The 23081-nt window shown below is 48.2% G+C and overlaps 1 protein-coding gene across 1 annotated transcript in view; it reads right to left on the reverse strand.

Moving 5' to 3' along the window:
- Positions 1 to 23081, reverse strand: part of AHCYL1 (adenosylhomocysteinase like 1) — a 444591-nt gene that overhangs the window by 161074 nt on the left and 260436 nt on the right. Inside the window, exons 4-6 of the mRNA XM_069632975.1 lie at positions 17067 to 17167; positions 15865 to 15967; positions 8705 to 8799 (exon numbers count right to left, since the gene is read on the reverse strand). Coding sequence (XP_069489076.1) covers positions 8705 to 8799; positions 15865 to 15967; positions 17067 to 17167 — 299 coding nt within the window. The remainder of the gene's footprint in view (positions 1 to 8704; positions 8800 to 15864; positions 15968 to 17066; positions 17168 to 23081) is intronic.

Here is a 23081-nt window from a genome sequence, read left to right on the forward strand (position 1 = left end):
CCTCAGTTCAATCTAAATCAATGAAAATTCCCCCAAGGTTAGAGGGGCAGGCTGGGAGGGCAATGAGAAATCAGTGGGAGGAACATCCATCAGAAAGAACATTACCAGAGGAAATTAATTTGTTCTTCTAATGGATCGTGTCCTCCCACGGATTTCTCTTTTTTGATAGACTCCCAAAGCAGTTGGAGGTGGGACTAAAACATTTTCTATTGATTTACGCTGTGAAGAACAGCTTTGACAAATCTAGCTTCCTGACCCGACAAGGAATCAAGGCAATAATGCTTAGAGAAGTTGTGCATTGAAGACCAGGTTGCGGCATTGCACAGAGGGTGTCATGGCCCATAGAACTTGCCCCTTCTGGACCTCCTGGTCCTTATCGAGCCGGGGCTTGTATTCCTTGTTACTCCCAACATGGCCGCAACAAGCGACTTGCCTCACACCAGCTTTCACGTCGCACACGGCATGTCCTATAAATTGGCCACGCCCCCGCGGCCCCGCGCGTCTCAATGCTATCATTAGGTAGTGACTTGACGTGTGTGTGCTGTTCGGCGAATCTTCTATCCAAGATCCTGGTTTCCTTCCTCCTTCCTTCTCCCTTTCCCTCTATTCGACTCCTGGAATCCCCACTCTTAGCGACCGCTACCTACTTTCCTGGACATCCTGGAATAACGGCTTTCCCGGAACTCTGAACGCGCTCTGCAGCCGGACGAGACTCGAGCGAGTCTATACGAAACCCGATCAGTCCACAAGAGGAATCCTCCCGCGGAACAGAGCAAGAAGCGATCCCAGGTGAGACGGGGGGAGATTTACGACAGAGGGTGCATCACAAGAGAAAGGATCAATATGTTTAGCTCTACACCAGCTGCAAAATCTAATCCAGCGGCAGTAGTATAGTGCTTTTGTTGCTGGTCTGCTGGCCGAAATGAACACCTATGTCATGTTTCCCGGGAGGTACCAATCCTTGTAGCTTAACCTCTCAGAAACCAGGCGAAAAGGTTCAGATTTTTGATTTATGGGTGAAGAATTCGACCCCCGTCTTGCAAAAGCAGGTCTGCTCTCTGGGGAAAATGGATTGGAGGGCGGATGGACATGCCTAGAAGACCCGGGTACCAAGTCCTCCTGGCCCAATCCGGAGCAATCAGGATCATGGACTTCCCGAACTTCCTCAACCTCCTGATGACATGAGGAATGACGGGACTGGTGGGAACGCGTACAGAAGTGGAAAATCCCAATCCACCACAAAAGCATCCCCCAGAGCTTCTCTCTGAGAAAATTCTCTGGCGTAGAACAGGTCGCAATTCCTGTTGACACTGGACACAAACAGATCCACTTGAGGGGTTCCCCAAGGGTACTCTCACTCGTCAGAGACTGTGCCCTACCTGCTCAGAGCGTCCACCGTCGTGCTCTCTTCTCCAGCTAGATGAACAGCCGACAAAGCTGCATTGCCACTCTGTACAGTGGTAATGACCGTACACCTCCTCTCTTGTTGCAATAATGCATGGTCACTGTGTTGGCCGTCATTATCAGGACGTTCTTCCCCCACAAAGAGGGTAGAAAGGCCATCAGTGACAGTCTGATTGCTCTCAACTCCAAAAGGTTTATGTGTAGTTTGGACTCTGATAGAGATCAAAGACCGCTGATTGACAAATCGTTCATGTAGACCCCCCCATCCCTTGAGGGAGGAGCCTGCAACTACTGTTACCTCTGGACACGGTTGCCAAAAAGTTTCCCCTTTCATCACATTTTCCTTGCAGGCCCACCGCAGGCGATCCTGTGCGACCTTGCTCGGGACCTGTAGAAGGTCCGTCATCCTGCCGGAGTACTTCCACCATTGGGATCTGAGGGCCCACTGGAGGGACCACATCCTTGGGTGGGCCTCCGACACCAGGAAAATGCAGGATGCCATTAGCCCGAGCAAGCTCAGAAAATCAAAGGCTGGAAGATGATGGGCATTCTGAAACTTTTCCACCATCTGCAAAATATGCTTAGCCCTTAAATCAGGGGGCAAAGATTTCCCCAAGAAAGAATCCAGGACTGCACCTATAAATTGAAGCTTTTGGGAAGGTTTAATGTGGGACTTCCTGATACTGAGGGAGATGCCCAGTTTGTGGAAAGAGTGCAGGTGCTGTTGAGATGATCCAGAGCCTGTTTGGGAGGATGTACTCTGATCAGCCAGTCGTCTAAATAGGGAAAGATGTGAATATCTCCCCTCCTTAGATTCACTGTCACCACTGCCATCAACTTGGTGAAGACCCTTGGGGCAGAGGGCAGCCCGAAAGGCAGTAGCCAAAACTGAAAGTGAGAACTGTCAATGGCGAAGCCGGGTACGTCTTGAGCTTGGGATGTATAGGGACATGGAAATAAGCACCCTGAAGATCCAATGACACCATCCAATCCTGGAGTTGAAGGGCCTGGAGGATCTGCAAAATAGTGGCCATCTTGAATCTGTCCTTCCTGAGGAACTTGTTCAAGCATCTCAGGTCCAAGATGGGTCGCAGCCCTCCGTCGTCCTTAGGAATCAGAAAATAAGAGGAGTACCAGCCATGGTTCCTCTCCGCTAGAGGTACCATTTCGATTGCACCTTTCTCCAGCAGGGAATATCTTCCAGAAGGAGCAGATCTGGTTCCAGGAAGGGATGTCTGCTTGGCGGACAATCCGGGGGGCTTTTTTAAGAATGGAAGGCAGTACCCATGGGCTACTGTTTGCAGTGCCCAAGCATCTAAAGTAATGCTTCACCATTCTCTGCCTCCCAATACCGTCTTGTGGACCAATTACTTCAAGCGGTTCTGTTGCTGTGGATGCAGCGGAGGGCAAAGAGGCTGAGGCTTTGTAGGTAGTTTTACCTCCATGTCCTCGTGCACAATGGGGAAGTCTTCTCTGACCTCTCTGAGCCATCTGTTGCCTTGTCCTACCGACTGACGAATAGAACCAAAAAGAGCGACCCCTCCAACTTTGAGCGGTTGAGGGTCTAAGGGCCTCATTACACGGTAGGCGGTGGACCAAGGTGCTATTAGCACCTTGGTCCATGCCGGTAAAATACCGGCACCGCCTTGGAGGAAAGGGGAATTACCGCCCTATTTCAAGGTTGGCGGGGCGGTAATTCCCCCTTCCCCCATTGCCCTTCCCCATTCCCATTTTTGCCCCATTGGGCATAATGGGAATGGGGAAGGTGCTAGTTATGGTACCGCAAATTGCGGTAGTGTAATTAGCACTCTGGTCCCTTTGCGGGTTGGTTTTTAACGCCTGCTAAAAAGCAGGCGTTAAAGTACCAACCCACAAAGGGACCTCGTAGTAAGGCAGTAAGGGTTAACGGTTACCGGTACCATTACCGGTGACCGTTAACCCTTACCGCCTTCTGTGTAATGAGGCCCTAAATTGTGTTTGGCGAATTGCTGCTCCTAACGATTTAGCAGCTGCCTTACATGCCTGCAGCTTCTTCAGAATCTCATCAGACCCCAAGAGCCAAATAGATGTGAACCATGAAACGTCATGTCTAGCCTGCACATCTGGGCCAAACCCAGACTTGCACAGCCATGCAAATCTCCTAGCAACCGTGCTCGCAGCCAAAGACTGACTCACACAATCAGAAGTGTCTAACCCAGACTGTAATGATTGACACATTGCATCCTTACCATCCTGGACAATATTAAGGAATCCTTCCCTCATTTTCCCTTCAGGAATATGTTCTGTGGCTTGAACCACAACACCCCACAGGGTCTATGTGTACTTTGCCAGAGCACAAGTAGCATTAATGGCCTTCAGAGCCATACTCCCTGCCGAAAAGAACCTTCTTTCCCATGCCAGCAAACTTCTTGCCGTCCCTGTCAGGAGGGATTGTCGGGTAGGCAGCCGCCTTCGAAGTAGTCATAGCCACTTCCACACCTACACTTTCCAGGGTAGAGTGCATAGGGAGATACTCCGGGGCTATAGCTGATGGCCTTTATTTCCTTGCCAGATCTTTACTCACGACCGGTATAATGTCTGGCTTCTGCTACTTGTCGATGATTCTGTTTTTCTATGCCGTATGAAAAGGCAAGACAGGATCCTTGGGCGGTCCCTTACCAGGATGTCTGTCAGGTCATCCTGCTCTATGTCGCTGACAGGACGTCCCCAGCCTAGGTATTCTGCCACCTTACCCATGACAGACCTGTAAGATGCATCAGCATGACCAGCTGAATCAGGGGGATGGCGGGGGGCAAAATCTACTTCTGGTGAAGTGTCTAAGACACTGGCATCTTTTAAGCAGTCAACCAAATTCTGCAACTTGTCCCCTTCTGAAATGAGTTTATCAGGTACATTTGGAGTACCAACTCCAATCCACAAGGAGATTATCCTCCTCCTCAACCTCATCTTCCTCAAAAATGGAACCATAGACTTAAAAAGTCTTCCTTGGACAAAGGCTTAAAAACCTTAGATGGTTCGGAAAACAAAGTCGATGGCTTCAACGTCGAAGGCCTTGACATCGAAGAACTTGATGCTGACTCCTTCAACGGAGTAGAAGAGGGAGGCAGTGACTTCAACTTTTCTTGAGTCGACGAACTGGTCGACACCACGCAAGGGTACTTCTCTGACACACTGCCAGGGCTCTTAGGTATGAGAATAGCAGTCTTTAACGATTCCCTGTGGGCCTCATCAGGCATAATGGGGTCAGAAGCTTTTTTTCAGTTCCTTTGAAGGGCTGGGGGGGACCGCCTTTGAAAACATCTCAAGCATTTGGAGGTGAAATTCCTCCCAATCAGCCTTAGATGCCTGCTTGCTAGGAAAGCTTACCTCTTTCTTGTCAGGCGAAGAATCAGAAGATGCATGGGAGCAATGACGTCTATTCTTGGATCTCTTATACAATGACAACTACGAATGTCGTGAATCACTCCTGAATCTGGAGTGCTTGGAGTGTTTTTGTATGCTTTTCCGACTCTGCTGAGAGATGTCCCTCCAACTTTTCTCATCGGACGATCTCTTTTTATAAGGGGTGGCCAAAGGAGATTTGGATGCGACCTACCCAGGATGAGCTTTCTGTTCCTCTCCTTCAAGGCCTTAACGGTAATCGACTGACATGACACACAGTCATCGACCTTTTGATCCACCCAAAGACACCAGAGGCATATCCTGTGAGGATCTGTAATCAACATTTTCGACCCACAGTCCGCACACCTCTTAAATCCCGTCTTCGGAGTAGACATACTTCGAAGATAAAAGGTAAAACACAGTTGAAAATCGCGAAGGTGATCGAACTGTTTGAAGCGTGCTGTGCATGCAGAAAAATTGAACTAAGGCAACAAGCGCAGTGCATGCTATTCATGCCAGCATCAATGTCAAGTAGGCTGGCAGTGTGCTGTTGGTATCAGCCTGTCAGTGAGGGTGCACAGTGTGGCCCTTGTGCAGGGGATGACTGCACGCCTCTGCCTCAACACCTGCATCCCCATCATCCTCCTCCTCCTCTCCCTGGCTTCCTGTTGCCTCTGCTGGTACTCCGGAACCTGTAGTTGTGGATTCGTATGCATCGCCTCCAGCTCCATGTTTGCGACAATGACTGGCAGCATGGTTGTGTTGGGAAGTGTTTTGGGGGAAAGTGTTGCCCTTTTGTCCTCTTCCTGTGTGCATTGGGTGCACCTGGGTGGATTGGGTGCACCTGTGGCCTTATTTCCATCACCCGTGTCTATTTACCGACTGCTCTGAGGTGTTGTTATTTCCGTCTTGGTTTTACCGGTAACAACGACAAATGATAGCCGGTATTACCGTCCAATCCAATCTCTTAATATTGCGGTGATACCATTTTATTTGTTATTTTCATTGCCAGAAATTCCGAATGAAGTGATACCAGTGCCGGTAATGCCAGCAACTGTGTTCTGGCAAACTCATACTGTAAAAGTGCTGGTAAACGGTATTACCGGCCCTTTCACGTATGCCGGCAAACTCGTAATGAGCCCAATGTTCTGACTGCAATATCAGAATTCATTTCCTAATCAGGTTTACCACTTATGAATGTTGACCTGGAGGCTGAAGGAGAGAGCTGAGAGGAATACGACCCTGACAACATTCTTCCGTTTTTCAATGTGGCTCCCCCAAGTGCAGAGGGTTAGATGAACTTGTGGAACATCTGAGGCAGTGGTGTCATACCCTTGTCTACCTGGGTTCCAGCCCCACACTTCCGTAAAAGGAGGATCCGTGCGTCGTCCATGGGATTAAAGACACCCAGTCAATATTGTTCCATAATATGGGCTAGGGAGTGCATATAGATGTTAATATGGTTCCATAATCTGGGCTAGGGGCTGCATATAGATGTTAATATCGTTCCATAATCTGGGTTACGGGGTGCATATAGATGTTAATATGGTTCCATAATCTGGGCTAGGGGCTGCATATAGATGTTAATATCGTTCCATAATCTGGGTTACGGGGTGCATATAGATGTTAATATGGTTCCATAATCTGGGCTAGGGGCTGCATACAGATGTTGATATGGTTCCATAATCTGGGCTAGGGGCTGCATATAGATGTTGATATGGTCGAATAATCTGGGCTAGGGGCTGCATACAGATGTTGATATGGTTCCATAATCTGGGCTAGGGGCTGCATAGAGATGTTGATATGGTTCCATAATCTGGGCTAGGGGCTGCATACAGATGTTAATATGGTTCCATAATCTGGGCTAGGGGCTGCATATAGATGTTAATATGGTTCCATAATCTGGGCTAGGGGTGCATATAGATGTTAATATGGTTCCATAATCTGGGCTAGGGGCTGCATACAGATGTTAATATGGTTCCATAATCTGGGCTAGGGGCTGCATATAGATGTTAATATCGTTCCATAATCTGGGTTACGGGGTGCATATAGATGTTAATATGGTTCCATAATCTGGGCTAGAGGCTGCATATAGATGTTAATATCGTTCCATAATCTGGGTTACGGGGTGCATATAGATGTTAATATGGTTCCATAATCTGGGCTAGGGGCTGCATATAGATGTTAATATGGTTCCATAATCTGGGCTAGGGGCTGCATACAGATGTTAATATGGTTCCATAATCTGGGCTAGGGGGTGCATATAGATGTTAATATGGTTCCATAATCTGGGCTAGGGGCTGCATATAGATGTTAATATGGTTCCATAATCTGGGTTACGGGGTGCATATAGATGTTAATATCGTTCCATAATCTGGGTTACGGGGTGCATATAGATGTTAATATGGTTCCATAATCTGGGCTAGGGGCTGCATATAGATGTTAATATCGTTCCATAATCTGGGTTACGGGGTGCATATAGATGTTAATATGGTTCCATAATCTGGGCTAGGGGCTGCATATAGATGTTAATATGGTTCCATAATCTGGGCTAGGGGCTGCATACAGATGTTGATATGGTTCCATAATCTGGACTAGGGGCTGCATACAGATGTTGATATGGTTCCATAATCTGGGCTAGGGGCTGCATATAGATGTTAATATGGTTCCATAATCTGGGCTAGGGGGTGCATATAGATGTTAATATGGTTCCATAATCTGGGCTAGGGGCTGCATATAGATGTTAATATCATTCCATAATCTGGGCTAGGAGGTGCATATAGATGTTAATATGGTTCCATAATCTGGGCTAGGGGCTGCATATAGATGTTAATATGGTTCCATAATCTGGGCTAGGGGCTGCATAGAGATGTTGATATGGTTCCATAATCTGGGCTAGGGGCTGCATATAGATGTTAATATGGTTCCATAATCTGGGCTAGGGGCTGCATATAGATGTTAATATCGTTCCATAATCTGGGCTAGGGGCTGCATACAGATGTTGATATGGTTCCATAATCTGGGCTAGGGGCTGCATACAAATGTTGATATGGTCGAATAATCTGGGCTAGGGGCTGCATACAGATGTTGATATGGTTCCATAATCTGGGCTAGGGGCTGCATAGAGATGTTGATATGGTTCCATAATCTGGGCTAGGGGCTGCATATAGATGTTAATATGGTTCCATAATCTGGGCTAGGGGCTGCATATAGATGTTAATATGGTTCCATAATCTGGGCTAGGGGCTGCATACAGATGTTGATATGGTTCCATAATCTGGGCTAGGGGCTGCATACAGATGTTGATATGGTCGAATAATCTGGGCTAGGGGCTGCATACAGATGTTGATATGGTTCCATAATCTGGGCTAGGGGCTGCATAGAGATGTTGATATGGTTCCATAATCTGGGCTAGGGGCTGCATATAAATGTTAATATGGTTCCATAATCTGGGCTAGGGGCTGCATATAGATGTTAATATGGTTCCATAATCTGGGCTAGGGGCTGCATATAGATGTTAAGTAATAATTGCCAAGGGGAGGGAAGTCCTAGATAAATATCAACTAACCATGATGGACACCAGGGATCCTGAGGTGAAGCCAAGGCCCGAACTCCCCAGTCAGAACCGGTTCTAGGGCAATAGAATACTAGGTAACCCCTAAGGGCACTGCTTGATTGTTCATACGAGTAGAAAAAGGGAAACGGCCTGGGCAGGCAGAGCAAAATCAAACTTTCTACATTCAATGATGGGGCTGAAATCCTTAAAGTGGGTTGTCCAGCACTGACTCTACTTGCTGCGTTCCCAGGTCCCTGGGTCTGTTGAGCATGCTTCACTCAAGCCGAGGAAGAAGTTACATCAAAGGAGTGGTACAACAGAGCAAAGCAGGGGAGGTGTAGATTAAGAGGAATTTCAACGTACCATATTTGCCTGCCATCCTTCCATGTTGACACAGCGATCAATACACCACCAGAAGTCATCCTCCGACTCACCTTTCCAGGCAAACACAGCAACCCCTACAGAGAAAGAGAACACCAATTATAGGCCAAAGCGCACCCTGTAGATAACACACAGCTATTGGAGGCTGAAGCCCCCTCCCCCACATAGACAGAGAGCACCAACCCTGGGATTAATAGACAGCGCCCCTGCAGAGACAAAGCACACACATCAAAGGTTGCCTGATCAATCTCCTCCTGCAAAGACAGCGAGAAGCAATCAAAGGATGACAGAGCAACACCTCTTTAGGGACAGACAACAGCAATGACAGACTCTAACTCCTCTGCATAGACAGAGGGCACCGATCAGAGGCCAAAGGAGCAAAGCCTGCAGCAGATACAGAGGGCATAGTTCACAGGGTGAGTAGACGCTACGCCGCCATTGTTTGCCATGGTAATGGTAGCCCAATAAAACAAACGTCCCCTTCAAGTCTTGAACAGCACAAAGGGCACAGGCACCCCTATACCCTTTTGTGCAGCCAGACTGCACTATGTAAAATTAGACTCGCTTTTGGTTTCACCCCAAACATCGTGTACTATAACAGAAACTTTGACAAAGAGATCTCAGCAGTGCTTTTCAAGTACACCTTGAATATATGATCTCAGGGGTGGCTAGCAAGTACACTCGGGGGAGGGTAACAGTGGTCACTACAGCAAGTGCACCTGGACCAGGAAACAAAGGATGTGGAGGAACTATACTCTGACATGGGGATTTCGCTGGTGTGGGGCAAATACATTAGGCCGAGGTAAACAGTGGTGCTAACACAAGTACACCTTGACAAGAGGATCTTAGGAGAGAACAAAGTGAGCATAAGTCTGTCATGCACATTCCTCAATACAGGACAGAATGAAACAGCATTAAGAGCCTGGAATTTTGATTGTCACCTGCTGGGCACACTATGGGAAATATGTTTGAAAGACAGGCTAAGATGTGAGAGATCAGAGGAAGATGTCAAGGGATGAAGCAGGAAACAAGAGTGAAGGGGGGAGGGAATGTCAGAGACAGAGGGATCAACAAAGGACTTGAGACTCTTCTAAGGGTTAATCAAAGACTTCTATTTGGTCCAAAACACAAGTGGGGTTGGAATAAGGATAACCAAATGCAGATCATTTTCCTTAACACAGTGAGAGGATTTAGGGATAACCAACATGGGTAGAGAGCCAGGCTCTTGATAGCCATGGCCCTAAGTCTAAAATATCTGGACCTCTTGTAAAAGTGCATATAAACAGATTAGCAATGACAAAGGTTCCAGAAATAACTGGCAATTGTATCTTTTAGTAAAGTTCGCTCGCAATCCCAATCCAAGATGGCCCCCAAAATTCAAAATGAGGCTTGAACAACCCAAGCCTTGGTTTGGAAAGAACAAAAAGAAGTGTAATAAAGACACCATATTTAAAGAGAACAAGAAACAAACATGGTGCCTTTGCAAAAGGTTTCTGCACACTGTTCCAGACATTGCTGCATGTGTCCAGAGATTATGAACCCGTTTTTCTGCCTGCTTTGATATCCTGAGCCTTTCCTGTTCTTGTTGTAACCACTTGGTTCTAATTGTGTCAGATTTGCTCTGCCTTTGCAGATGCTTTGGTTTCATCTGGGTTTCCCAGTACATGCTCCTGTCTTTTGCTTACTTTAACTCATTGGCCTCTTGTTTGGAAATGTTTTACCTTGTTTTGGTTTATTTCCTTATTCCTGCACATGTTCGCCTCACACCTCTCCAACAGGGCACAACTCACCCAGATGGGCCTCAACAGATACTAGCACCACCCAGTAACAGGCTCCATCCTGTCCCACGTCATCGTCAACCTCTACATTGAACCTCAGGGGGAACAGCTCGTCATCCCGACATCAAGATACAGCAATGCACAAGTGATACACAGCTTGCATTAACAACATGCCTTCGACTCAAACATTGCCTGACCCTTATCCAGGCTTGGATGTCAAACGCCTGTCTGAAGTTCAACCCTACAAACATTAAATGCATTCTCCAAGAAAACTCCAACAAGCATAACCAAATCCAGAATTGGCTGACTGACATGAAACTCAACGGATGCACGCCTCAATTCTCACCCACATCTTTTGGCTTTACTGTTGACTTTGACCTCTCATTTAAAGCACACATCACCAAGAAGACCCAAATAACATGGTACTAGCTTGGGATCCTCCGCAAGGTCGGTTTTGCAACAGTTATCCTAGTGTTATGCCTCGGCAGGCCCGGAGGAGGATTATTGCCCTTCGTAAGGGCATGCGTCACATTGCACATCCATTCTACGCCCACTGGCAACTGCCCTGGAAAATAGTGGCTTCGGCCCACTCCGCAGCGCTCTGCGGCAAGTTGGACTACGATTCCCAGCCTTCCGCCTCCCGCTGTCAGCAGAGAGGCGATGATGCGTGAACCTCGGTTTCGTCCGGTTCCGCCTTTCTCCTTCCCGATTTAAACCTCAGAACCGGGCAAGACGCTGCTTCTGATTAAAGTTGCATCCCGGTGTTTAGAAGTTCCGTCTTCGATCCTACTTTACTTACCTGTGTACCAGACCTGTTTCCTCCTTCACGGACTGCTTTTGCCTGCCGCTTTTGGAAAACTACTTACCCGTGTACCAGACCTGTTTCCTCCTTCACAGACTGCTTTTGCCTGCCGCTTTTGGAAAACTACTTACCCGTGTACCAGACCTGTTTCCTCCTTCACGGACTGCCTGTACCTGCCGCCCTTTGGAAACCTGGGATCACGGCATCGGTAAGACACTTCTTTTTCACTGCTTGCTAAACAAGCATTTCTTGTACTCATTGTACCTTGCCGCTGAACTCCATCACCTGCAATACTCCAACCCAATTGTGCCTCTTATTTTTGCTGTTACCATCATCCCCACAATCAGACTTCCATTGGACATTCTTCAGTAGTGCACAGGGACGCCTTGCAGATAGTGCACCTACCCGACTCTAGTGTGGCCCTCGTTCCGCCCGGGTTCAGTTCCCTAACTAACCTACCCATTTGTTATTTTGCACTTCCGTTTTATGAACTCTTTGGGACAAAACAGACTCAACAGCACAGCAGTGGTAAGGGTTTTCTATTCTTATGATTCCGTACCTCGTATCTAATCGACCAATATAGTTAGTATAGGTTACATTCTCCTTTCTTACTTATAGGTGGTTCCGGTTGCCTTAAAACAAGGGGAGGGCATAGCTCAGGTACTACTAGAAAGAAGTATCAAGGAAAAGGGATTCTCTTAAAGTTCCAATTGCTCACCTCTTGTTTTTCCTTTACAGCTGGGTTCTTGGCGGCGTGTCCTCCCCGCCCTTTTGAGCGATCAGTCCATCTGCCTGGTCCTACCCAGCAGAGGGTCATATCGTTAAAAAGGTCTTGTGCCCTCACAGAGAGGAGGCTAGGTTGGAGGCCCCGACCTAGCTCTTCAATCAATAGTTCAGTCCTGTGTCTTCCGGCCACCGGTTTGGTTTACTTCCCGTCCGGTGAGTAACACCTAGCCCTTGTAATCTCCTACCTGTACATTGACAATGTCCCATTCGCAGAACCCTCTCTGACAGCCGCCCAGCACACTTAATCAGAGAACTAATGAAATTCAACCACATCTCCCCATCCTCACTGAGTTACAATGGCTACCGCTTCCAGCATGCACCAGGCTTAGGACTGCCCGCATCAGCTACAAATCAGTCACAACCAAAGGTACTTGGATGAGACACTCACTATCACCGGAGGCAGCAAACTACCAGACGCCACAATATCATGGATGTCCAGTGCTTACCTAAGCTCAACCCCTCCAAGACTGAATCCCTACCATTGACCAACATCACTGAACACCCAGACATCCAGGCCTGGCTCTCTGATATGCACTTCAAGGGCTTCACACCCCATTTGGCCATCTGCACCAAGTCCCTTGGGTTTGACATTGACAGACACCTCACCTTCAAACAGCGCGTAGCAAGGAACACGCAAACGGCCTGGTACCAACTTTCTCTCCTGTGGAAAATGAAGCCCTTCATCCTAGAAAACAACTTCAGATCTGCTGTGCAAGCCTTGGTCCTTTCCCACCTGGATGGTGGCAATGCCCTTTTGGAAGTCCTTCCGGTGAATATCTGGCTCCCTTAAGATGTGTCCTGCATGCTGCAGCATGACTCATCAAAGGACTCAACCACATCACCACAACCCTCATCAAACGGCACTTGCCCCTGTGCAAGCCCGTACCATCTTATAATCCTGCGGCCTCATCTGCAAGGCTGTCCCCCTGAAGTCTCCAAGCTCCTTCACTGAGAAACTCAGCATCCCCAGAGGCCTGTGATCCACCAGAAGTAAGGAAATGTGCAGACTAGAACTCTGACGCTGCAGGAAAGAAAGGTCTAGAAGGCAGGCCTTCTCTGACTATGCCCCAAGACTCTGGCACCTCCTCTCCCTCAACATCTGACTCGCCCCCTCTCTTCTAGAGTTCAGAACGGAGCTCAAGACCCTTTTCTTCAAGGAATGGCTCCTCCCTAACACCTAGGTCCATCCACCATCCACTCCCATTGCTACTTGTAGACCCATTGCTGACAATTGCCCGCTCTGCCCTGCTGTTAGATCCCCACTCCCTTGTTTCTCTGCTCCCTAACGTTGTTCTTCACCGCATGAGTGTAAAGTGCTCTGTTGCTTCCCAAAGCGAGGTCTGCGTTCAATAAATGCCCTTATAATAATAATAATAATAATTTCACCAGGCTGGAAAGAAAAGGGCAATATGGAAAATGTCAGTGAACAGTCCTTTTCCTGCTATGCATCTTGCCTCTGGAATAAGTTGCCAATGCAGATAAGACTGTTCCCTTCATACTAAACTTTAGGAAGGACCTAAAGACACTTGTATTCAAAGAACATCTTGCCAACTACCCCAACCCTATTCTGCCCCACTAGAGTTCCCCCCTACCCATGCAGCTCCTCAGCACCCTAATTGCAACCTCCTGGATGTGTCCCCTTTGTGCAGTGCTCTGTTGCTTTCCATCTAGGTTGGGGCTTTATACATCTCATGCACACAAACACACACAGACGCTCTCTCCTTGGTTGTGAATATGTGATATTCTATCCTCACGATTTCTCTGCACTTTAGCATACTGTGGAGGATTCTTAGTTAGGGTGTGTTGGTGGTTCACTGTGTGTCGTGCTGGGACTCATAGTGGTTGCTATTCCTCGCATTCTCTGCCTATTTCACTCCGCACCCCCGCGTGTTTGCTCCATTTCTCTCATGCAGGCCGCATTGGTTGCGCTAGTTGCATGTCTAGAACCCTAACAGTAGTGTCGGGAGTCCTCTAGTCTACGACAGGTCTTTTGAATTGACACCTTACTGTCCTTACACCTCCGGAGGAATTACTGAGGCATCGCTGAATCCCAGTTACTGGGAGAATTCTCATGCGTCTTGTTTCTTGATTGAGGGCACAGATAATTATCAAGGTTTGTGAACATATCTATCTCCGATTCCTATTTAGTGCTCAAGTATTAGTTGCTTGGATCATTCTTTTGAATTGTTGGTTCAGCTCCCTCCAGGTTGGATTTGAAAACCTTTAGGATTCCAGAAGGCCACAGATTCAAGTCAGGTCAGCTGGGTGGCTTAGAAATAGCCCACATTATTAACAGAATAAAAGAGAATCATTCATATGTCGGCTTTTCCTTCTCTCTCTCTTTCTCTCTGGCGATGTAATCTCCATTTGGGTTCTCAAGTGGATTAAAGCTCCCTCACACTGCCAGTATTTGGATTAGGGTTCCTGGACAGCCTGTTTCTGCTCGTCTTCGCTGACTCGTTTTGTTAAACATGTTTTCTTTACTTCCCCCTAGTGCGTTTGCTGGTCTCGCCAGTATCCGGCGTAGGGCTGTGCTTGGGTCTTCAGGCTTTGCCCCAACAGGTCTTCGGGCCAAGATTCACTAGGCTCTCAACTCTCTCAACACAGATACACTCGCTGCTATCCAGCTCTGGTCCCAGTGGGGTAGCCTTATGGCTCTGGGAAACCTTATCAATCGTTGGCTCTCTTTGCTTGCCCAATGGTGGTAAATACCACTGGGCTTCACAGTCCACCTCCCCAACTTTCCGCCATCTGTAGCCACTAGGGATGGCCTTGTTTTTGCATTACTGATTGCCAGTCCACAGCTGTGAGGGCCAATGATTGTAAAGATAGGTCCTTAATCTTGGAATCGGGTGGCCTTGCCATAGCTACCACCCGATTTTGCCGTCCTTACTCTCCTGGGCTTCTGTTTCTGCTACTCATCTCCCCAGACAACTGCCAGTGTTTGTTCATGGTTTCAGCTGGTTCTACATTGGCCATGAAGAACAGGTGAGGGTGTGGTTCTGATGTGATTCACAATCCACGCTCACAGCTAGTTCTCTCTCTGCTTAGGTATGGGTAGCGAGATTTAAACCTGCAGTCTCCCTGTCGTACGCTTATCCTTCTCCAAGGATTTAGGGGTCTATGCTTGTTGGTTATAATAATGAGGGTGGGAACTGGGGAGAGGCCCTGGTGATAGCCTGTATAACTCCTACAGGGGTGGTATCCCTAGCCAGGGGTGACACCCCCACCCCCTGGCCATCAGTGTCCCTGACACCCCACTTCTTGGCCTCACAAGCAAGACTCTGTCCTAGACCATGCAGACCAAAGTGAACAGTATATCGAGAGAACCAGCAGAACAGTAGGAGTGGACTAGTGGGTCTAGCGCTGGGTCGGAGGAGAAGAAAGGGTGCAAAGAACGGTACAATAAAGAATAGTGGTCAAAGAGAATCAAAGTGAGGACAGAGGAAAGGACAGGGAGACAGGAAGAGAGGGTGCATGAGGATGATGTGGGGAAGAGTGAGCATGGTGAATAAGAGAAAAGAGAGCAATGGAGCGGAGTGAATAAAAGGGTGGAAAGGATGAAAGAAGGTCCAGAGCATGTTAGGATTAGTTCAGTGGCCCTAAAATCAGGCAATACATAAAAGTTTTCCACTGAGCAAGTAAGAAGTTGGAGAGGCAGATGTGCCTGAGGCAGGGGATGCTGAATGCTCCACAACAGCGAGCCGCATGCACAGTGAAGAAGCGAGGACATAGTTCTCTGATAAGAGAGTCACTGGAAACCATGCTGTACATACCAGACTCTGCCAGAGCAGCCGCAACCTCGTTCTGTGTGGAATAGATATTGCATGCCGACCAGCGGCACTGAGCTCCCAGGGCACACAGCGTCTCGATCAAGACCTAGCAATAGAGGAAGAGAACTTCAGACAGTCGCAAGCAGTGCCCTGGCTAGATCTGGGTGATAGCGGTTCACACTACTTTCCTGCAACAAAGACTCTCTAGCTTGGGACCTTTAAAGGAGTCCTGCTCTGGTTGGAGCGGCTCGGAAGAACCTGATTACATCCAAATTCTGGTTGAACTTAGACAATGCCTGGCTTTCCATGATTTCATTTTTAATGGCATTGAATTGTTCTTTTCATCTAGTTCACAACAGTTATTCTGAGAAGACTTGACTGAGCTTTGATACCAGAAAGTGAGCAGCTTGGTGGTTAAGACGCATGGGGTATTGAGTTGAAGACAATCTAAACCAGGTTTTGGAGTCAAGACTTGGTGAAAGTAGTCTTAACAGTCTCTCGTCCGCTTTCCAATCTTAGTGGGGCACTCCTCCACACTAAATCAACAAAGGAGGAGAGCACTCCCTCACAGCCAGTAGAAGATCAGAATCCATGTACATCCCCAAAACCAGCAGGGGACCAGACCACTCCCAAGGCGGAAGTACAAACTACCGCCATGAAATCAGTGGAGAACCAGAGCACTTCCTCACACTGAATCTCCAGAGGAACCCTCCCACCACAGTCAGGAAAGGACCAGACCACGTACTAATCCCAGCCTTGATATCCAGTACTGAATATGCAACGTTCTACCCTGAGCCAGCAGATAATCAGAACAACTATGCCCTGCTAGCACTGGTCTAAACCCTTGCCTTGCACAACAAGGTGCAACCAAACCCCCACCACTACCCACCCACAGATCACAGACCCACACCCATCAGCCAGCAGATTAACAGATTGCCTTGCACAGTGAGCCAGCAGAGGACAAGCCCCCCCCCCCCACCCAGCCCCACTATGGCATGCAGAGGCATAGACACTCCCCAAGTCACAAAGGGTAGTTCAGCAACCCCATCTCTCCACACAGTAAGACTGACAGAAGACTCAACAGTTGCTAGCAGAGAACTAGAATGTGTTGCCCACCTCCCCCAACTAGGAGATGCACTCTCCCAGAGACTCCATGAACTCCTCAAGAGGCTCTTCCTTACCTTACCTGTGCTCAAAGTACTCACCGCTGTCTGGGCTGTTATATGAGTGCAGCCGACGATTTTAGCCCCAGCCAGAGGTTTCTCTCCCTGGGCCCGCTTCCGGAGGGAAATCAGAGCCAGCATGTCTAGAAAAGAAAGAGAATCCAGTGTCCAATCCAGATCAGCAGTATCATGTCTCCATTCAAGCTCATCCTGTACGCCCTTTTGACATTTATTCACTTGGTTACAAACTCTTACATTTCTACTTCTAACCTCTGTCACATCTCACTCCTTACATACCTCTCTGTTGCTCTTCTGTTCAACATCCATGTCACTCCTCTTCTTCCCCCACCTCTTTTCGATCTCAGCTGGCGAAGGACCATAGGCAAAGGGCACCTCCCTAGGGTACCTCCACTGCCTGTTTGCCTGCCCGCCCTGCATACCGTTTACAACTACAATCAAGCACAGTGGCAAGAAGGGGGAGCACAGCCAGTGCTATGCTTCTGAAATCTTGCCACTACTTCATTACTACCACCTGAAGTTTCCCATTGTGTTGAATCTAGCTGCCCTGTGAAGTTTTGCCACTGCCTTAAGTCTTGCTGCGCTCTGAAGTTTGCCATGGCTTTAAATCTTGATGTGTTCTGAAACTTGCCATTGTGTTGAATCCTGCTGCCTTACGAACTTTGTCATTGCCTTTACTCTACTCACCACCCCTGCTCCTCGCTCCTCTGCTGCTCACCTCCCACATGCCACATACACCCATATGGGCTAGCCTTACAACACACAAGCCCCACATCCGCCACATGAACAAACTGCTGCAAACATACCAGACGGTGGCCGTTGCCCCTTGTGAGACAGGCATGGTGACAAGAGAGACACAGACTCAGAAGAACAAGTTACTTACCAACTGTAACGTTCTTTCGACTGGATGTTCCTACCATGTATTCCTCATCTCGGATAGGATAGTGGCCTTCGAAGTGATAATAGTAGTGATCGCAACCCAATCAGCTTGAAACAAAGTGGTCTTATGGGTGGGGTAGGCCTGCCAGATAGATTTCCTTGCATGATAACATGGAATGATGTGTCCAATAGGAGAAGTACATGGGAAAGAATCCGGGACACAGATCTGCACCTAGATATTCTGGCAGCGAACATATCCGCTATTTATGGAATTCTAGATAGTGTCGTGGATCCAGCGCAGGTGGTGGGGGCCCTTATCAAGGGCTTCACGGCAAAGTGCAAGGGAAAGGCTAGCCCTTGTAAGAGGGGATGGTTTAATGACTATTGTAGTAGTGACCATAGTGTTCAACGCCTGCCTTGACACTGGCTACCTTGTGGAAATCAGCCATCATCTTTCCCATCTTTAAAAAAGGGGACCCTGCGAGTCCGACGTCTTACAGACCCATAGCCTTGTTGCATAGCTCTTTAAACATTTTTGGGAGGATACTGCTGGGTTACATAGAGTCCTGGCTCACAGAGAATGCAGTCCTCTCAGATGAACAAGTTACTTACCAACTGTAACATTCTTTCGACTGGATGTTCCTCCCATGGATTCCTCATCTTATGATGAACGTATCTCGCCAGCTTCGCTGCTTCGGAAAATAAATTCTCGGCAGAGGGCTCTGTGCACGAGGTCGTGGTGTCGATGTCCCTTGACGGTCCCCGTACCAACGTCACCATCAGTATAAGTAGCTCGTGCCGCGCCCGTTGGCTTCTGTTCTGTTTTGTCAAGGAAATATTCGAGGAACGCCCAGGCGTGCCTCATGACTGAAAACCTCTTTCGGGAGAGAGAAGTATAAATAACACAAACTGGACTGCGGGGTAGGATTAGAGGGGCGATGAGGAATACGTGGGAGGAACATCCAGTCGAAAGAATGTTACAGTTGGTAAGTAACTTGTTCTTTGAATGGATTGCGTCCTCCCACGTATTCCTCATCTTATGATAGACTCCCATAGCAGTGGACATTTTGGAGGTGGGAGTACTAATAATTGTTCTCATGGACGGAATGAAGTACCGCCATAGCAAATAATCCTTCATTGGAAGAAGAAGCATCTAAGAAATAATGCTTGATGAAGGTATGCATTGATGCCCATGTTGCGACTGAACAAATACCCGCTACAGGGACTCCCCTCTTCAGAGCTGCAGAAGTAGCCACCCCCTAGTGGAATGGGCTCGAAGCCCATCCGGTGGGTCCTTTCCTGCCAGTCTGTAGCATTCAATTATAGCCAAAATGATCCAGCGGGATATAGTCTGTTTTGTCAACGCTAATCCCAATTTATGGCCAGTATAACCCACAAAAAGTTGGTCATCCTGACGCAGTTTTGACATTCTTGATATATAAAAACTGAGAGCCCTTTTTGGGTCCAGCTTATGCAGTCTCTCCTCTTCTTTGCCCAAATGAGGAGGAGGGTAGAACGTTGGTAGTATGATTTTTTGTGACAAGTGAAAGTCAGAAACTACTTTTGGGAAGAAAGAAGGTTTAACCTTAAGTACCACCTTGCCCTTGTGAAAAGTGGTGTACGGAGGTTTGCATGAGAGAGCCTGCAACTCACTAACCCTGCGGGCTCATGTTAAGACCACAAGAAGGACTGTTTTTAATCTTAGAAGCCTCAAGGGACAGGAGTGCAGAGGCTCAAAAGGTATACAAGTTAGAAACTCAAGTACAAGATTTAAATCTCAAGTTGGGACATGAAAAGGGGCTAGAGGGTATACATTCGTAAGCCCTTTCAGGAATTGAATGATTAATGGAATTTTGAAGTAAGAAACCTCTTCAGAGGAGCGCTTGAAAATGGACAGCGCAGCCAGATATCCTTTAATTGTTCTGATCTTGAGCCCCAGATTTGCTAGATGCAATAGGAAAGAAAGCACCATTGGAGTGCCACATTGAAAAGGGTCCACATCCTTATCCCTGCACCAGACAATGAATTTATTCCAACAACACCGGTACAGGGATTTAGTTGCTGGCCTTCTGGCCGAAAGCAACATTTCCATTATGTCATCCGGGAGATCCCAATCCTTGTATCTCAACCTCTCAGAAACCATGCGTGAAGGTTGAGTGTCTTGACCTCGGGATGGAGAACCCGACCTTCCTCTTCCGAGAGAAGATCCTCTCTTTTTGAGAGATGTATTGGAGGGCAGATGGACATGGCCAGAAGGTCTGGGTACCATGTCCTCCTGGCCCAATCCGGGGCAATTAGGATCAAGGTTCTCCTGAACTTTTTCTAACTCTTGATTACATGAGGAATCACGGGGACTGGGGAAAACGCATACAGAAGTGGAAACTCCCAGTCCACCACGAACGCGTCTCCCAGAGCTCCTCTCGGAGGAAATTCCCTTGAGCAGTACTTTTCGCACTTCCGGTTGACCCTGGTCGCGAACAGATCCACTTGAGGGAGTCCCAAAAGGGTGAAGATCTCTTGAAGGACGTCCTGAGCTAGTTCCCACTCGTGGGACACTGTGTTTTGCCTGCTCAGAGCGTCTGCCGCTGTGTTCTGCTCTCCAGCTAGGTGAACTGCCGATAGAGAGAGATTCCTTTTCGTATTGCCCAGAACCAGAGCTGCATTGCCTCTCTGCACAGTGGTAGTGACCCTACTCCTCCTCGCTTGTTGAGGTAGTACATGGCCACTGTGTTGTCCGTCATTATCAAGACATTCTTTCCCTGTACAGAGGGCAGGAAGGCCTTCAGCGCTAGTCTGATTGCCCTCAGCTCCAACAGGTTGATGTGCAGTTTGGACTTCGATGGAGACCAACGACCGCTTATTGTCAGATCGTTGGTGTGGGCTCCCCACCCCGTGAGTGAGGCGTCCGTCACTACAGTTATCTCCGGCCCAGAATGCCAAAAAAGATTCTCCCTTGAGAATGTTGTTGTTGCAAGCCCACCAAAGAAGGTCTTGAGCAACTGTGCTTGGAACTTGCAGAGGATCTGACATATTCCCAGAGAATTGGGTCCACTGAGTCCTGAGAGCCCATTGAAGAGATCTCATCCTCAATCGGGCCTCAGGCACAAGAAAGATGCAGGATGCCATGAGACCGAGCAACCTCAGAAAATCGAAGGATGGCAGATGTTGGGCATTTTGGAACCTTGTTACCATCTGCAGAATGTGGAGAGCTCTCACCTCAGGAGGCGAGGCTTTGCCAGAGGAAGTATCCAGGACTGCTCTGATAAACTGGAGCTTTTGGGATGGTATCATGTGGGACTTCTTGTAATTGAGGGAGAAGCCCAGTCTGTGAAGGGAGTGACAGGTGATTGGCAGATGATCTTGAGCTTGTTCGGGAGAACGCGCTATGATCAACCAATTGTCCAGGTAGAGGTAGACGTGAATCCCCCCTCTCCTGGGACTAGCTGCCACAACCACCATCAGTTTGGTGAAAACCCTCGAGCAGAGGTCAGCCCGAATGGCAGAACTCGAAACGGATAGTGAGAACCACCAACCGTGAACCTCAGGTACTTTCTGTGCTTGAGATGGATCGGCACATGAAAGTAAGCATCCTGGAGGTCTAGAGATACCAACCAGTCCTGAAGCTGGAGGGCCTGAAGGATCTGAGAAAGGGTGACCATCTCGAACTTGTCCTTCCTGAGGAACTTGTTCAAATTTCTTAAGTCCAAGATGGGTCTCAAACCTCCGTCCTTCTTTGGAATGAGAAAGTAAGGGGAGTAGCAACCCTTGTTCCTCTCCGCTACAGGTACATGTTCTATTGCACCTTTCTCTAGCAGGGTTATTATTTCCTGCAAAAGGAGCGGATCTGGGATCTTGGTAGAATTGGCTCCCAGTGGATGGTCCTGAGGTCTTTTTAGGAAGGGAAGGCAGTAACCTTGAACTACTGTATCCAGTGCCCAAGCATCTGAAGTAATGCCCCGCCATTCTTTCAGATGCTGTGAGATTCTGCCTCCCACCGGGGTCTTGTGTGATAAGGCCTCAGAGTGACTTGGAGGCGTCTGGAGGAGCAGCTGAGGGCAAAGATGCCATTCCTGAGGCTGGTTTCGCACCTTTTCCTCGTCCACCACGAGGGACATTCCTTTTACCTCTTTGTATGGCCTGTCCTCTTCCTCTACCAAAAGAGGAGCAGTACCGAAAAGAACGACCTGTCCAGGAAGATGAGCCCGAATAAGGTTTCTGAGGCTGTTGCATAGAGGCGCTGAGAAATTTAGCCGCCGCTATAGAGGTCTGCAGTATTTCTAAGCTTTCATCAGCTTTACTGCCAAACAGCCTAAAGTCATCAAAAGGCATGTTGAGTATCCTGGCCTGCACATCAGGTGCAAACCCTGACTTCCTCAACCATGCAAATCTGCGTAGCACTGTGCTTGCAGCCATGGATCTGCTGATACTATCAGCAGTATCCAGTCCAGACTGGAGACATTCCGCCATTGCCTCCTTGCCATCTTTTATAATATTCAGGAAGCCTTCCCTTTCCTCGCCTTCCGGAATATGATCAGTCCCACAGGGTATGGGTGAACCTGGCCAGGGTACAGGTGACATTTGCTGACTTGAGAGCCAGGCTACCCGAGGTAAAGACCTTACAGGCCCAAGCATCCACCTTGTTATCCTCTCTATCCGGGGGGATAGGTGGATAGGCTGTTTGTCTTGACGAAGTTTCTGCCTGAACCTCCAGACTCTCAGGCGTGGGATGCCTCTTTAAGTAATCAGGGTCACAACTAGAAGCTCTGTATTTCTTTGGAAAATTACAGTTAACTGCAGAAGCAGTCTCAGGAGCCTCCCAGTTTTTTTCCACTGTCCTCTGAAGTGCCCTATGGAAGGGGAGAACTGGGTCCTTCTGGGGGCCCTGGTCCAGGATATCAGTCCTATCATTCTGATCAAATGTGGGTGAGGATCTACCCCAGCCCATGTATTCCACAACCCTGTTCATCAAACTCCTGTGCCCTGAATCTGCATCTTCTGCAGGGTCAGGTTTTGTAAATTCTAGCTCTGGTGACATATCAATGCCACTAGCAGAGTGAAGGGTGTCACAAGGGTCTCTCATTTTCGATTCTGGATCGATTAACTCCTCTGGCACTCCTCTGGTACCAAACTGTACCCCAAAAGGAGAAACTTCTTCTTCTG

The sequence above is a fragment of the Ambystoma mexicanum genome, chromosome 13, assembly GCF_040938575.1.
Source record: "Ambystoma mexicanum isolate Mex_15411 chromosome 13, UKY_AmexF1_1, whole genome shotgun sequence".
In the NCBI taxonomy this organism is placed as follows: Eukaryota; Metazoa; Chordata; class Amphibia; order Caudata; family Ambystomatidae; genus Ambystoma; species Ambystoma mexicanum.